This window comes from Pan paniscus, chromosome 22, assembly GCF_029289425.2.
Source record: "Pan paniscus chromosome 22, NHGRI_mPanPan1-v2.0_pri, whole genome shotgun sequence".
In the NCBI taxonomy this organism is placed as follows: Eukaryota; Metazoa; Chordata; class Mammalia; order Primates; family Hominidae; genus Pan; species Pan paniscus.
Window position 1 is genome coordinate 42,686,453 of NC_073271.2, and position 14,365 is coordinate 42,700,817.

Consider the following 14,365-nt stretch of genomic DNA (forward strand, 5'->3'; position numbering starts at 1 on the left):
CATGATCTTGGCTCACTGAAACCTCGCCATCCTGGGTTCAAGCGATTCTCCTGCCTCACCCTCCCAAGTAGCTGGGATTACAGGCATGTGCCACCACGCCCAGTTAATTTTTGCATTTTCAGTAGAGATGGGATTTCACCATGTTGTCCAGGCTGGTCTCAAACTCCTGGCCTCAAGTGATCCACCTGCCTTGGCCACCTAAAGTACTGGGATTATAGGTGTGAGCCACCATACCCAGCCTATTTTAACTTTTTAAGAAACTGCCACGCTGTTTTCCAAAGTGATTGTACCATTTTACATTCTCATTATTAGTAGTGAGAGTATCAGTTCCTCCACACCCTTTCCAACAGTTGGTATTATGTTTAAAAAATTTCAACCATCCCAATAGGCATGTAGAGATATCTCATTACAGTTTCAATTTGCATTTCCCTAATGGCTGATGGTGTGTTGAACATCTTTTTATGCACCTATTTGCCATCTGTGTATCTCTTGAGGGAAAGTATCTGTTCATACTTTTGGCCTATTTTTTTTTTAAATTGTGCTTGTTGTCTTTCTTTCTTTCTTTTCTTTTCTTTCTTTTCTTCTTTCTTTCTTTCTTTTTTTTTTTTGAGACGGAGTTTCACTGTCACCCAGGCAGAGTGCAGTGGTGCGATCTTGGCTCACTGCAACATCCACCTCCCAGGTTCAAGCAATTCTCCTGCCTCAGCCTCGTGAGTAGCTGGGATTACAGGCATGTGCCACGATGCCTGGCTAATTTTTGTATTTTTAGTAGAGACCAGGCTGGTCTTGAACTCCTCGTCTCTGCCTGCCTTGGCTTCCCAAAGTGCTGGGATTACAGTGTGAGCCACTGTGGCCAGTCAAATTGTGCTTGTTTTCTTATTGAGTTTTGAGGGCTGTTTATATATTCTAGATACAAGTCATCCCATGTGAGGTTTATCATGTGTATTTTCTCCCAGTCTGGCTTGCTTTAACAATGCCTTTCAAAGAGCAGATGGTTTACATTTTTATGACATTCAGTTTACCAAATTTTTTTATAGATTGTGCTTTTGTGTCATATCTAAGAAATTTTTGTCTAACCCAAGGTCACAAATGTTTTCTCCTATATTTTCTTCCAGAATTTTATAGTTTTAGTTTTTACATTTAGGTAGATAGTTCATTTTGAGTTAATTTTAGCCTAAGTATCAGGTATGAATCAAAGTTTACATTTTTGTATGTGGGTATTCAGTTGTTCTAGCATCATTTATAATAAAGACCATTCTTTTCCCACCAAGTTTCCTTGGCATCTTTAATGAAAATCAGTAGACCATGTTGGAGAGGGAAGGGTCTATTTCTGGGCTCTGGGCTCTGTATGTTGTTCCGTTTCCTTATTTATCTGTCCTTACACCTCGTATAGCCATGACCACTGTGACTTTCTTAAAATTCTTGAAATTATACAGTTTGAGTCCTCCAACTCTGCTTTTTTTTTTTAATTTTCTGTTCTTTTTTTTTTTTTTTAAGACAAAGTCTTGCTCTGTCACCCAGGATGGAGTGCAGTGGCTTGATTTTGGCTCACCGCAGCCTCTGCCTTCTGGTGTCAAGCGATTCTCCTGCCTTAGCCTCCCAAGTAGCTGGAACTCCAGGCAACTGCCACCACACTTGGCTAATTTTTTTTTTTCTTTACTACAGGTGCATACCAGCAAGCTTGGCTAATTTTTGTATTTTTTAGTAGAGATGGGATTTTGACATGTTGGCCAGGCTAGTCTAGAACTCAAGTGATCTGCCCACCTCAGACCCCCAATGTGCTGGGATTACAGGGGTGAGCCACTGTGCCCAGCCCCCCATTTTTTTTTTTTTAATAGTGACTCTGTTGCCCAGGCTGGAGTTCACTGACATGATCATGGCTCACTGTAGCCTGAAACTTCTGGACTCAAGCAATCCTTCCTTCTCAGCCTCCCAAGGAGCTGGGACTGCAGGCACAAGCCACCACATCCAGATAATTTTTTATTTTTTAAATTTTTTGTAGAGACAGGGTCTTGCTGTGTTGACCAGGCTAGTCTTAAACTTCTGGCCTCAAGCGATCCTCTCCTGCCTTAGCTAACCAAAGTGCTGGGATTACAGCTGTGAGCCACTGCTCCTGGCTGGCAAATGACTTTTTTTTTTTTTTTTTTTTTTTTTTTTTGAGAAGAAGTCTCCCTCTTTCACCCAGGCTGGAGTGCTGTGGCGCAATCTCGGCTCACTGCAAGCTCCGCCTCCCAGGTTCATGCCATTCTCCTGCCTCAGCCTCCCGAGTAGCTGGGACTACAGGCGCCCGCCACCACACCCGGCTACTTTTTTGTATTTTTAGTAAAGATGGGGTTTCACTGTGTTAGCCAGGATGGTCTCGATCTCCTGACCTCGTGATCCACCTGCCTCAGCCTCCCAAAGTGCTGGGATTACAGGGCCATGACTTCTTAACATTACCATGGAATAGTCGTGACCTCATAAACTTCCTGAAAGGGACTTGGATGCCCCAGGGGTCCCTGGACCATTTAAAAAACTGCTTAGGCCGGGCGCAGTGGCGCACGCCTGTGATCCCAGCAGTTTGGGAGGCCAAGGCAGGTGGATCATGAGGTGAAGAGATCGAGACCATCCTGGCCAACATGGTGAAACCCCATCTCTACTAAAAATACAAATTAGCCAGGCGTGGTGGCGCATGCCTGTAGACCCAGCTACTTGGGAGGCTGAGGCAAGAGAATCGCTTGAACCCAGGAGGCGGAGATTGCAGTGAGCTGAGATCATGCCACTGCACTCTAGCCTGGCAACAGAGTGAGTCTCCGTCTAAAGCAAAAAAACAAAAACAAAAAAAACCTGCTAGCTTAGAACAAGTCCTGTTTCCTGGAAGGCATTCAGTAAGTGTTTTCTAAATGAATTGATTCCAAAATGACTGTCCAGTGGGGCCCACACTTGGATGGATTTGTAAGCTCTGATGCATCGTGTGGTTTGTCCTTGGACCTTACACCTGTGTCCACTTCTTCAGATGTGTCCTGGCCTCAGTGCTCCTCTGTCCTTCCCGTGACAGGTGTCCCTGTGAACAGCAGAGTGTCCTCCAAAATCCAGCAGCTTCTGAACACCCTGAAGAGGCCAAAGCGCCCTCCACTGAAGGAGTTCTTTGTGGATGATTTTGAGGAATTGTTGGAAGGTAAGAGTTGTCCAACTTTGAGCTTTTCTGTTTGTATGAAAAGGGTGGCCACGAAGTTGAGAAACACAGGCAAATGTATATTATACATGGATATTGCTATATATATTCTGTTTCCAGACTCAGTGGTCACTGGATGCAATGGTGAATTTAGAATCACATGATTGCTTCCTTTATTTGAGCAGGTAGAAAATTTGCTGCTCATATTCAAGTGACTTAGCATTTCCTAAAAATTCTTCTAAGGTTTTATTTAACTTACATTATTTAAATGTTTAATTTAAACTTTAACTCTGAAATACTTACCTTCTTGTGGTTTTAAAGTATTTAATTTTCAGCATAGATTTGGCTGCTTTTCAGAATTTTAGCCTCTCATATGTGAATGAAATACGTATTTAGGAAGAATACACACATATTTTTTTAAAGAGAAAACTAGCAAGCAGAAACCAGAAATGAAGCCAGTACAAACATGTGTCGTTAAGGCCACAGGGGCCCCATGCTGGTCCTACTCGCAGATCTTGGCTGTTTGTACAGTGACACTGCTGGCAGCCGACCAGCCCAGAGTCTCCTCCACACCCGAGGATTAGACATAGCTTTCAGGAGATTATTTCCCCTTTGTAATCAGATAGTGTGTATTAGTCAGGGTTCTCTAGAGGGACAGAACTAATAGGATAGATGTATACATATAAAGGGAAGTTCATTAAGGCATATTGACTCACACGATCACAAGGTGAGGTCCCACAGTAAGCCATCTGCAAGCTGAGAGCAAGGAAGCCAGTCTGAGTCCCAATGCTGAAGAACTTGGAATCCAATGTTCGAGGGCAGGAAGCATCCAGCACAGGAGAAAGGTGTAGGCTGGGAGGCTATGCCAGTCTAGTCTTTCCACGTTCTTCTGCCTGCTTTATTCTGGCTGTGCTGGCAGCTGATTAAACTGTGCCCACCCAGATTTAGGGTGGGTCTGCCTTTCCCAGTCCACTGACTCAAACGTTAATCTCCTTTGGCAACACCCTCACAGACACACCCAGGAAGAATACTTTGCATCCTTCAATCCCATCAAGTTGACATCAATATTAGCCATCACACAGTGCCTTTCAAATTCAGAGTTTATTGGTATGAATGCATCTTAGAGCAGTGTTTCTTACCACTTGGGCAAATTTTGGTTATACAGCTCCTAGAAAAAGATTAATTCTTTTTAAAGTAAAAAACAAGATTAAAGTAATCTTTTTCCAGGAGCTATATAATCAAATAATCTTTTTTTTTTTTTTTTTTTTGAGACAGAGTCTCACTCTGTCGCCCAGGCTGGAGTGCAGTGGTGCGATCTCGAATCACTTCAAGCTCCACCTCCTGAGTTCACGCCATTCTCCTGCCTCAGCCTCCCGAGTAGCTGGTACTACAGGCGTCCACCACCACACCTGGCTAATTTTTTTTTGTATTTTTAGTAGAGACAGGGTTTCACCATGTTAACCAGGATGGTCTCGATCTCCTGACCTCATGATCCACCCGCCTCGGCCTCCCAAAGTGCTGGGATTACAGGCATGAGCCACCACGCCCAGCCTATAATCAAATAATCTTTTAATTCTTTTTCTTTGAACATAGTGATAGTTGTTTGGATCCCTAGGCTGAAGTGGTGGTTCTGCTTGCTTTCCTCCTGTCTGAGTGGACCACCAGGTCCTATCTCCAGGCTGTGGATACCTGGCTGTTCACCGCTGTGGTGCCAGAGGTAGTAGAGGTGCCGCAGTCCTGTCCAGAAGTTGGGAAAGTGGGAACCACTCCAAGGTCACCTTTGTCTGTGAGGTTGTGGTCACCAGGATGGTGGGTTGTTTTTAACTTTATTTCACAGCTGTCATCATCCATGACTAAAGCTCCTTTAATCCTTTGGTTAGTTGTCGGTGACTGTGATGCAAAAATCGAAACAAATTATTGTAAGCTTTTTTATAGTTGGGATTAAAAACAATATTATAAACTATGAATGCTTAAAAACAGAATGTGTTCGTGGTGCTCTGAATTGCTGATTTTAAAGTTTTGCTTTTGCTTGTAGTTCAGCAACCAGATCCAAATCAGCCGAAGCCTGAGGGAAGCGAGACGAGTGTGCTGAGAGGGGAGCCTCTCACTGCAGGTGTCCCCCGACCGCCGTCGCTGTTGGCCACCTTGCAGCGCTGGGGCACAACACAGCCCAAATCCCCCTGTCTGACTGCCTTGGATACAACTGGGAAAGCCATCTACACTCTCACCTATGGCAAGTGTTAACAGAAAGCAGTTGTGCTTCTGGGTTAGCTGTAGAATGTCACACACATAACACAGCATAGACATACAGCTTGATAAATATTCCTGAGAAACCAGCACAGCTGGCAGATAAATAGAACATTGACCTATACCAGGTACCCATCCCACCAGAGGGGACCACTCACTGATGCACGGTGACTGCCATTGCTCTGGGTTCAAGTGTTTGGAGCGTTCTATATATGCTTTCTGAACAGTGTAGTTTAGTTTCGTCTTATTTTCAACTTTGTATAAGGGGAATCATGCAGTATGTATTTCTGTGTGTTTGACATCTTTTGGTTCCATACTATGTTTTTTTTGTAACACAAATAGTAAGCATATATACAACCTGATGAATTCACAGAGTGAATATGGTCCTGTAATCAGCACTCCAAGCAGAAGTGTTGCTAGGTTCAAAGCCCCTCACGCCCCTTCCACACACAAAGGGTAACTACTGTCCTGACTGCCCACACTGTTGGCTTTACCTGCCTTTAAACAAGTGTTCTTTTAGTTTATTCTCATTGATGGTATTATTTTATCGTGTGAATATACTGGAACTTACTTACACACTCTTAAGTAGATGGACGTTTGGGTGGTTTCCACTTTGGGGCTATTGTGTATAGTGCTGTTAGGGACATGCTTATGTGAGTTTCTTGGTGAGAATATGTAGGCATTTGTGCTAGGTATAAATGCAGAAGCAGAATTGTTCAGCATTAGGACATACTGCCAAACAGTTTTCCAAAGGCAGTGCAGCAGTTTTCACTCCCACAGGCAGTGAGTACGTGAGGGGTTCCAGTTAACTCTTTTCTCACCAGCTTTTGATATTGTTTATTTCATTATAGTCTTTGTTGTAGGTGTGTTGTAGCACAGGCTAATTTGCATTTGCCTGGTGACAAATTATGCTTTTCATATGCTTATTGGTTGTTTGAATATCCACATTTATGTACTATTCAAATATTTGGCTCATTTCTCTGTTTGCTAATGCTTTCATCTTTCTTTTTTATTTTTTTTTCTGAGAAAAGGTTTCACTCTGTCACTCAGGCTAGAGTGCAGTGGTGCAATCATAGCTCACTGCTGCCTTGACCTCCTGGGCTCGAGATGCTCCTGCCTCAGCCTCCGGAGTAGCTGGGACCATAGGCTCACATCACCACACCCAGCTAATTAAAAAAAAAAAACAAAACAAAACAAAAAAACTTTTTTTTGTAGAAATGGGGGTCTCCCTATGTTGCCCAGGCTGATATCGAACTCCTGGCTAAAGCAGTCCTCCCATCTTAGCCTCTCAAAGTGCTGGGATTACAAGTGTGAGCCACTGCACCTGGCCTCTTATTTCTTTGTATGTTTCAGATAGGCATCTTTCGTGAGATGCATGTTTTGCAAATGTCTCCTCACTATTTGGATTGCCTTTTAACACTTTTAATTATGGCTTTTAATGAATGAAAAGTCTTAATGTAATCTAACTTACATGTTGTTTTTTTTTTCCTGTATTGTAGCTAAGTTTTTGTCTAATTTAGAAATTTTTTACCAAACTTAAGGTCACAAAGATATTTTCCTGCATGCTCTTCTAAAACCTTTATTGTTTTACTTTTCACATTTAGGTGTGATGATCCATTTAGAATTTAATTTTGTATATTGTTGGAGTAAAGTTGTATCTTGTTGGTATAAAGTTGGAGTCATTTTCTTATGAGTATCTAACTGACTCAGTATCATTTATTGAAAAGGCAATCCTTTCCCCAAAGTACTGCAGTGTTACTTTGTTATATAGTCGGTGAAAAATGTACTTGCGGGTCTATTTCTGGGCTCCTGTTGCCGGCGGGTGTTGTCAGTCTGTTGTCTCTCCATGCTCTGAATCACTGTAGCATTAGGAGTCCTCTTGCTCTGTGATGGTTCCTCAAGATTGCCTTGACTCTTCTTGGCTCTTTGTATTTCCAAGTAAACTTTAGAATTAACTTGTCAATTTCCATAAAAATTACTACTGGGATATTGATTGGCATTGCATTGAATCTCCAGTTCAATTTGAATAGAATTAATGTTTTATAGGTTGAGAGCATCCCAAATATGAAAATCCAAAATCCAAAATGCTCTAAAATCTGAAACTGCTTGAAGCTGACATGATGCTCAAAGAAAATGCTCATTGGAGCATTTTGGATTTCTGATTTTTGGACTTGTGATGTGATGCTCAACTGGGAAATAAATATAATGCAAATATTCCAAAATCTAAAAAAAAATTGAAATCCCAAACACTTCTAATCTCAAGCATTTTGGATAAGGGATACTCAACCTGTATTACAATTATGGAATCTTCCAGTTTATGATTGTGGAATATTTTCCCCTTTTTAAAGGCCTGCTTCAATTTCTGTCAGTAATGTTTTTATACTTTGGAATACAGAAGTCTTGAGCATCTTTTATTAGATTTATTCCTGTTACAAGTGCTGTAATTTGTAATTTTCTCTACTGATTTGTTGCTTATATATAGAATTGCAGTCTATATTATTATTATTTTAAAATGATGACTTTGTGCTGGGCGTGGTGGCTCACACCTGTAATCCCAGCACTTTGGGAGGCCGAGGCAGGCGGATCATGAGGTCAGGAGATCAAGACTTTCCTGGCTAATGCGGTGAAACCCCGTCTCTACTAAAAAAAATACAAAAATTAGCGGGGCGTGGTGGTGGGCGCCTGTAGTCCCAGCTACTTGGGAGGCTGAGGCAGGAGAATGGCATGAACCCGGGAGGCGGAGCTTGCAGTGAGCTGAGATCGCACCACTGCACTCCAGCCTGGGCGACAGAGCAAGACTCCATCTCAAAAAAAAAAAAATATGATGACTTTGTATCCAGTTATCTCACTAAGTTAACTTATTAGTTCTTTGTTTACTCATAATTAGAAGTTTGTCTATATATCTTTTGTATTACCTGTCTACAAAAATCACATTATTGGTGAATAATGATAGTGTTATTTTGTCCTTTCCAATACTTATACTTTTATTCTTTTTTTTTTTTTTTTTTTTTTTGGTTTTGTTTTTTTGCACAAGCTAGAACTTCCAGTACAGTGTGAAATAGAACAATGTTGAAGAGTGGGCATTCTTGCCTGTTTTTCCATCTGAGGAAAAGCCTGTGGTAATTAAGTATGATGTGTTCTGTAGTTTTGTTTGCTTGTTTGTTGGTAGAAACTGTCAGATTAAGAACGTTCCCTTCTCCTTGTTTGTTAAAAGTTGTTATCATGAGTTGGGATTGAATTTTGTCAAATGCTTTTTCTGCTGCTAGAAAGAAGATCATATGATTTTCCTCCTTCATTAATTTGGTGAATTCTTTTGATTAATTTTCTAATGTAAAGCAGCCGTTCATTTGTAGAATAAATCCCACTTGGCCATAATATCTTACCCTTTTAAATATACACCCAGATTTAATTTGCCAATAAGTTGTTTAGGATTTTTACGTCTGTTTTCATTAGAAAAATTGATCTGTAATTCTTTAAGAAAGGAGCCCATTGCCAGCCTTTGATGAGTATGCTTAGCTCACAGCCTCAACTGTTAAACCAGCGTTCAAATCTAGGTCATGCTATTGGCAGAGCAGTCCCTGGCCAATGGCCAAGTAAGGCAGTGGGACAAGGGCCTAGTTTCTGTTAGCATGGACTTTCCTTAAAAACAGCATTGGGCTTGTGGAGACTGTCAGTTCTACATTGTGGCTTGACAGCTCCTCCTGCCCAATCTTGCTACCTGTCTTTTCCTGTCACAGATTTTTATTCTTTAGTAATCCTTTTGCATGCCTGAGCCTGTCTCAGCATCTGCTTTGTGAAGAACCCAGCCTGTGACACACTTCCTCTTTTTTTTTTTTTTTAATATTCTCCTTGGCTTGCAGTTTAAGTCTGCATTTATTTACAAAGTGTAAGATATTACTACCATTGTGTGTATTTATTTATTTTTTTGAGACAAGGTTGTGTTCGGTCACCCAGGCTGGAGTGCAGGGGCGTGATCTCGGCTCACTGCAAGCTCCACCCCCCAGGCTCAGGTGATCCTCCCACCTCAGCCTCCCTTTTACCTGGGACCACAGGCACACACCATCATGCTTGGCTACTTTTTTGTATTTTTAGTATAGTCGAGGTCTCGCCATGTGGCCTGGGCTGGTCTCAAACTCCTGAGCTCAAGCAGTCTGCCGGCCTCCCTCCCAAAGTGCTGGGATTACAGGCGTGAGCTCCCATGCCCGGCCCATTGTTTTTTGTTTGTTTGTTGTTTTAATCAGCCATACATTTTTATTCTTTCTTTTACTATATACATTCCTTCCTGAGATTCTGTATTTTCCTGGGTAATCATTTCCTTCTGGCCTGTAGAACTTCCTGTATGTTCGTTATACTGTAGGTTTGCTGGCAACTTCATTTTTGAAGGTTATATTTCGTGGTGGTTTATCTTCTTTCAGCAATGCAAAGATATTGTTATAGGCTTTTGAGAAGATGCCAGACCATTGTTGCGCTATTGACAGTAATGTGTATGGCCGCTTAAAAAGTGTTCTTTTTATTTGAATTGCAGCTGTCTTACTATGACATATTTAGAGGTGATGTTCTTTGAAAATTTCCCGTGATGTTCTTTGAAATTTTCAAGATGTCCACAGGGCTTCTTGAATCTGTAGAATGGTGTCTTTTATCTGTTTGAGAAAAATTACAGCCATCTTCTCTTACTATATTGCTTCTTCCTCACTTTTTTTCTTCTCTCCTTCTGGGACTCCAGTTACACTTATACTTTTTCCCTGAGTCCTACGTGTTTAATGTTCTTTTTTATATTTTGCATTCTTTCTTATATATACTTCAATTTGTATATTTTCTATTTTCCTTTATTCAAATTCTTTAATCTTGTCTTCTGAAATTTCTTTTTTTTTTTTTTTTTTTTTTGAGATGGAGTCTGGCTCTGTCGCCCAGGCTGGAGTGCAGTGGTGCGATCTCAGCTCACTGCAAGCTCCGCCTCCCGGGTTCACGCCATTTTCCTGCCTCAGCCTCCCGAATAGCTGGGACTATAGGCGCCTGCCACCGCACCCGGCTAATTTTTTTGTGTTTTTAGTAGAGACAGGGTTTCACTGTGTTAGCCAGGATGATCTCAATCTCCTGACCTCATGATCCGCCTGCCTCGGCCTCCCAAAGTGCTGGGATTACAGGCGTGAGCCACCGCTCTTGGCCCTGAAATTTCTAATCTGCTGTGAAATCCTGATGAGTTCCTTATTTTAGATGTTGCCTTTTCAGTTTAGAATTTTCATTTCTCTATTATAGTTACTATTCTAATACTCTGGAAAAATTTCTCATTATTCCATACATTTTCCTAATCTTTGCTTCTGCTGCCTTGAATACACACATTAATTATTGTAAATGAAAGTCTTTGTTAGCTAACACCAATATCTGTATCACCTTTGGGTCTGTTGCTCTTGTCTGTGTTTTCTCTCTTTTTTTTTTTTTTTTGAGACAGAGTCTTGCTCTGTTGCCCACACTGGAGTGCAGTGGTGATCACAACTCACTGCAGCCTTGACTTCTTGGGCTCAAGAGATCCTCCCACCACAGCCTCCTGAGTAGCTGGGACTACAGGTGCACAGCACTACGCCCAGCTAATTTTTTCTTTCTTTCTTATTTTCTTTTTTTTATAGAGACGGGGTTTCACTGTGTTGTCCAGGCTGGTCTTGAACTCCTGGGCTCAAGTGACCTGCCTGCCTCAGCCTCCCAAAGTGCTGGATTACAGGCGTGAGCCACCATGCCTGGCCTTTTTGATTGAATATTGTATGTTGTGTATAAAAACATTATGGCAGGTCCAGACAATGTCATCTTCCTTAAGAGAAACCCCTTTCCCCTCCAAGTAGAGTAGTGGCTGGCTGGTCGCTGCAGTCCAGTCATGCCTGGCCCAGCCGGCCTTTGCTCTCCTCTGGCTCTCCTGGGCTTTCTGCCAGTGCCTGGTGTGTCCATGTGTCTCTTTCCTCTGATGGCTTCCCAGCCGTGGCGTTGGTCTCCTTGTGGCTTCTTAACAACCCCATTCTGCTTTTCAGAGGTTTTCCACATGGGCTCTTGGTCTCCTGCTGCACACAGCCAGAGGATTCAGCACATGTCCTGCAGGAGGTGGCTGTGCTCTCGAGACTCCTAGCCTCTACCAAAAGCTCTGCAGGTTTCTTCATGTCCTGGTGGGACTGCTCCAGGTGGATACTCAGCCCCCCGTGGGGGCTGGAATCCCTGAACATGGACAGCGTGAAGACAGCTGCAGCTCAGCTCACTTTCCGGAGGGTTTTCCCTCTCTGGAATCTTAACTCCTCTAGTTGTCTTTGCTGAGCAGCAACTTGCTGCCTCCAAAAGATCATTTCTGCATTTTATTCAGTTTTTAAACTCATCTTAGGCAGGAGTGCTGGTCTGCCACCAGTACCCTCTCCTACTCGGAAGCAGAGTCTTCCACCATTGTGCTTTTAAAATTCATCCATGTTATTGCGGGTAGTTGTAATTCATTTATTTCTGTTGAGGAATGAATATACCAGAATTTACTTAAGCATTATGCTGTTGCTGGAATACATGGGCTGTATCCAGTTTTAGCTACTAGAAACAGTGCTCCCAGGAAGATTCTGGTGTGTGCCACGTGGTAGCTAAGCATATGTTTCTGAAGGTTGAGTACTTAGGAGTGGAAGTACTAGGTCTAGGGTTATGGGCACCTTCACATTGCTGAGATGGCACCACCGTTTTCCAGTTCACCCTTGGCCCATCAGTGTGGGTGGGCCCTACCTGCTCCCCATCATTATCAGCACTTGGTATTGTCAGGCTTATGAATTTTAGCTACTCTCGTGAGAATATGGTGGTATTTCATTGTGGTTTTAATGTGCATTTTACTGATAACTAAATAGATTGAGATCTTTCCTGTCATTTTAACTTGCTCTTTTGTTAAGTACCCCTTGAATCTTTTACACATTTTTTCTTTAGTGAAAGGCTGGGCACGGTGGCTTACATCTATACTCCCAGCACTTTGGGAGGCTGAGATGGGTGAATCACTTGGGGCTAGGAGTTTGAGACCAGCCTGGCCAACATGGCAAAAGCCTGTCTCTACTAAAAATACAAAAATCAGCCGGGTGTGGTGGCATGCGCCTATAGTCCCAGCTACTCGGGAGGCTGAGGCATGAGAATTGCTTGAACCCAGGAGGTGGAGGTTACAGTGAGCCAAGATTGCACCGCTGCACTGCAGCCTAAGTGACAGAGCGAGACCCTGTCTCAAGAAGTATATGTAAATAAAATGAAAACAAGTTTATTAAGAAAGCAAAGGAATAAAAGAATGGCTACTCCATAGGCAGACCAGCAGCTTGGGCTGCTGGACTAAGAATACTTAGAGTTATTTCTTGACTATATGCTAAACAAGGGGTGGATTATTCATAAATTTTCTGGGAAAGGGGTGGGCAGTTTTCTGGAACTGAGGGTTCCTCCCATTTTAGACCATCTAGGATAACTTCCTGACGTTGCCATGGCTGCTGTAAACTGTCATGGCACTGGTGGGAGTGTCTTTTAGCATGCCAATCATTGTAAGTAGTGTATAATGAGCAGTGAGTTCAACCAGAGGTCACTTACATTGCCATCTTCATTTGCGGGGACTTGGCCAGCTTCTTCACCACACATGCTGTTTTATCAGTAAGGTCTTTATGACCTGTATCTTGTGCCGACCTCCTATCTCATCCTGTGACTTAGAATGCCTAACTTACTGGGGGTGCAGCCCAGCAGATCTCAGCCTTATTTTACCTAGCCCCTATTCAAGATGGAGTTGCTCTGGTTTAAACGCCTCTGACATATTTCCCCTCTCTGTTTTATGAGAGAAGCCTTAATTCTAAAGGTTGTAGAGGGACAAAGATTCATCTTCTATAACTTCTTCAGGCTGAACAGGAGTGATGACATTCCTGCCTAACTATTAGGGTCTTTTATATTTGAGAAAGAAAGGAGCTCAGTCAGAAAGCATCAGTATGGTGAGGGCCATTCATAACGCCAAGAAAATTTGATATCTGGAAGGTTAATAAGTGTTCAGTTTAAGAAAACATTGAGTAAGCTTATCCTGCATTCCTACACAGAGTACAACAGCAATATATTCCACAACAGTAAAACAAAATAAGTAAAATTATCCCAAGTAAATTAAATAGGGATTTTCATGAACTGGGTAACTGTTAGAACTAAGATGATATGGGATTGCTAGCTGATTCCAGTGTGCCCAGAATTAGAATATTGATCTAGATTTTTTTTTTTTTTTTTTTTTTTTTTTGAGATGGAGTCTTGCTCTGCTGCTCAGGCTGGAGTGCAGTGGCGCGATCTCGGCTCACTGCAAGCTCCGCCTCCAGGGTTCACGCCATTCTCCTGCCTCAGCCTCCCAAGTAGCTGGGACTACAGGCACCCGCCACCACGCCCGGCTAATGTTTTGTATTTTTAGTAGAGACGGGGTTTCACCATGTTAGCCAGGACGGTCTTGATCTCCTGACCTTGTGATACACCCGTCTCGGCCTCCTCAAGTGCTGGGATTACAGGCATGAGCCACCGCACCCGGCCTGATCCAGATTTTTACATTGCCCATCTCTCTTGTTTCTCTCTACTTTACTCAATTGTTAAAAGCTGTAAATAGCTCAAAAGAGAAGTTTTCTTGGCTCTGAAAAACAAAACAAAGAATCAGCAACAATTTAAGCAAAAAGTCAAAACAAGTTACTTCTGTTTTCTACTGGTTCTATTAGTCCTATTAGTTCAGCTCATGTCAAAACAAGTTACTTCTGTCTTCTATTAGTTCTGTTAGTCCTATTACTTCAGCTCATGCAGTTAACTCCTGTTCGATATTCATGAACATTTTGGCTCTCCATCAGAGTCCTGAAAGTTTTTCCTCTATTCTAATGTCACAATCTCCAAAGTTATCAGAAACCTGCATTCAAAAACACCTGTTAGAGTTCTCTAGTTGATTATAAAACCACCTTCTAAAGAGGACCCAAACAAGACAAC

At 42.3% G+C, this 14,365-nt stretch overlaps 1 protein-coding gene across 16 annotated transcripts in view; it reads left to right on the forward strand.

Moving 5' to 3' along the window:
- DIP2A (disco interacting protein 2 homolog A) overlaps positions 1 to 14,365 on the forward strand; it is a 115,477-nt gene that overhangs the window by 50,872 nt on the left and 50,240 nt on the right. For all 16 annotated transcript variants that reach the window (XR_010111098.1, XM_034948025.3, XM_063601354.1 and 13 more), the window contains 2 exons: positions 3,038 to 3,157; positions 5,190 to 5,387. Coding sequence is in view for 15 of the 16 variants with exons in the window: in XM_034948025.3 (XP_034803916.1) it covers positions 3,038 to 3,157; positions 5,190 to 5,387 (318 nt within the window). In the remaining variant the exon portion in view is untranslated. The remainder of the gene's footprint in view (positions 1 to 3,037; positions 3,158 to 5,189; positions 5,388 to 14,365) is intronic.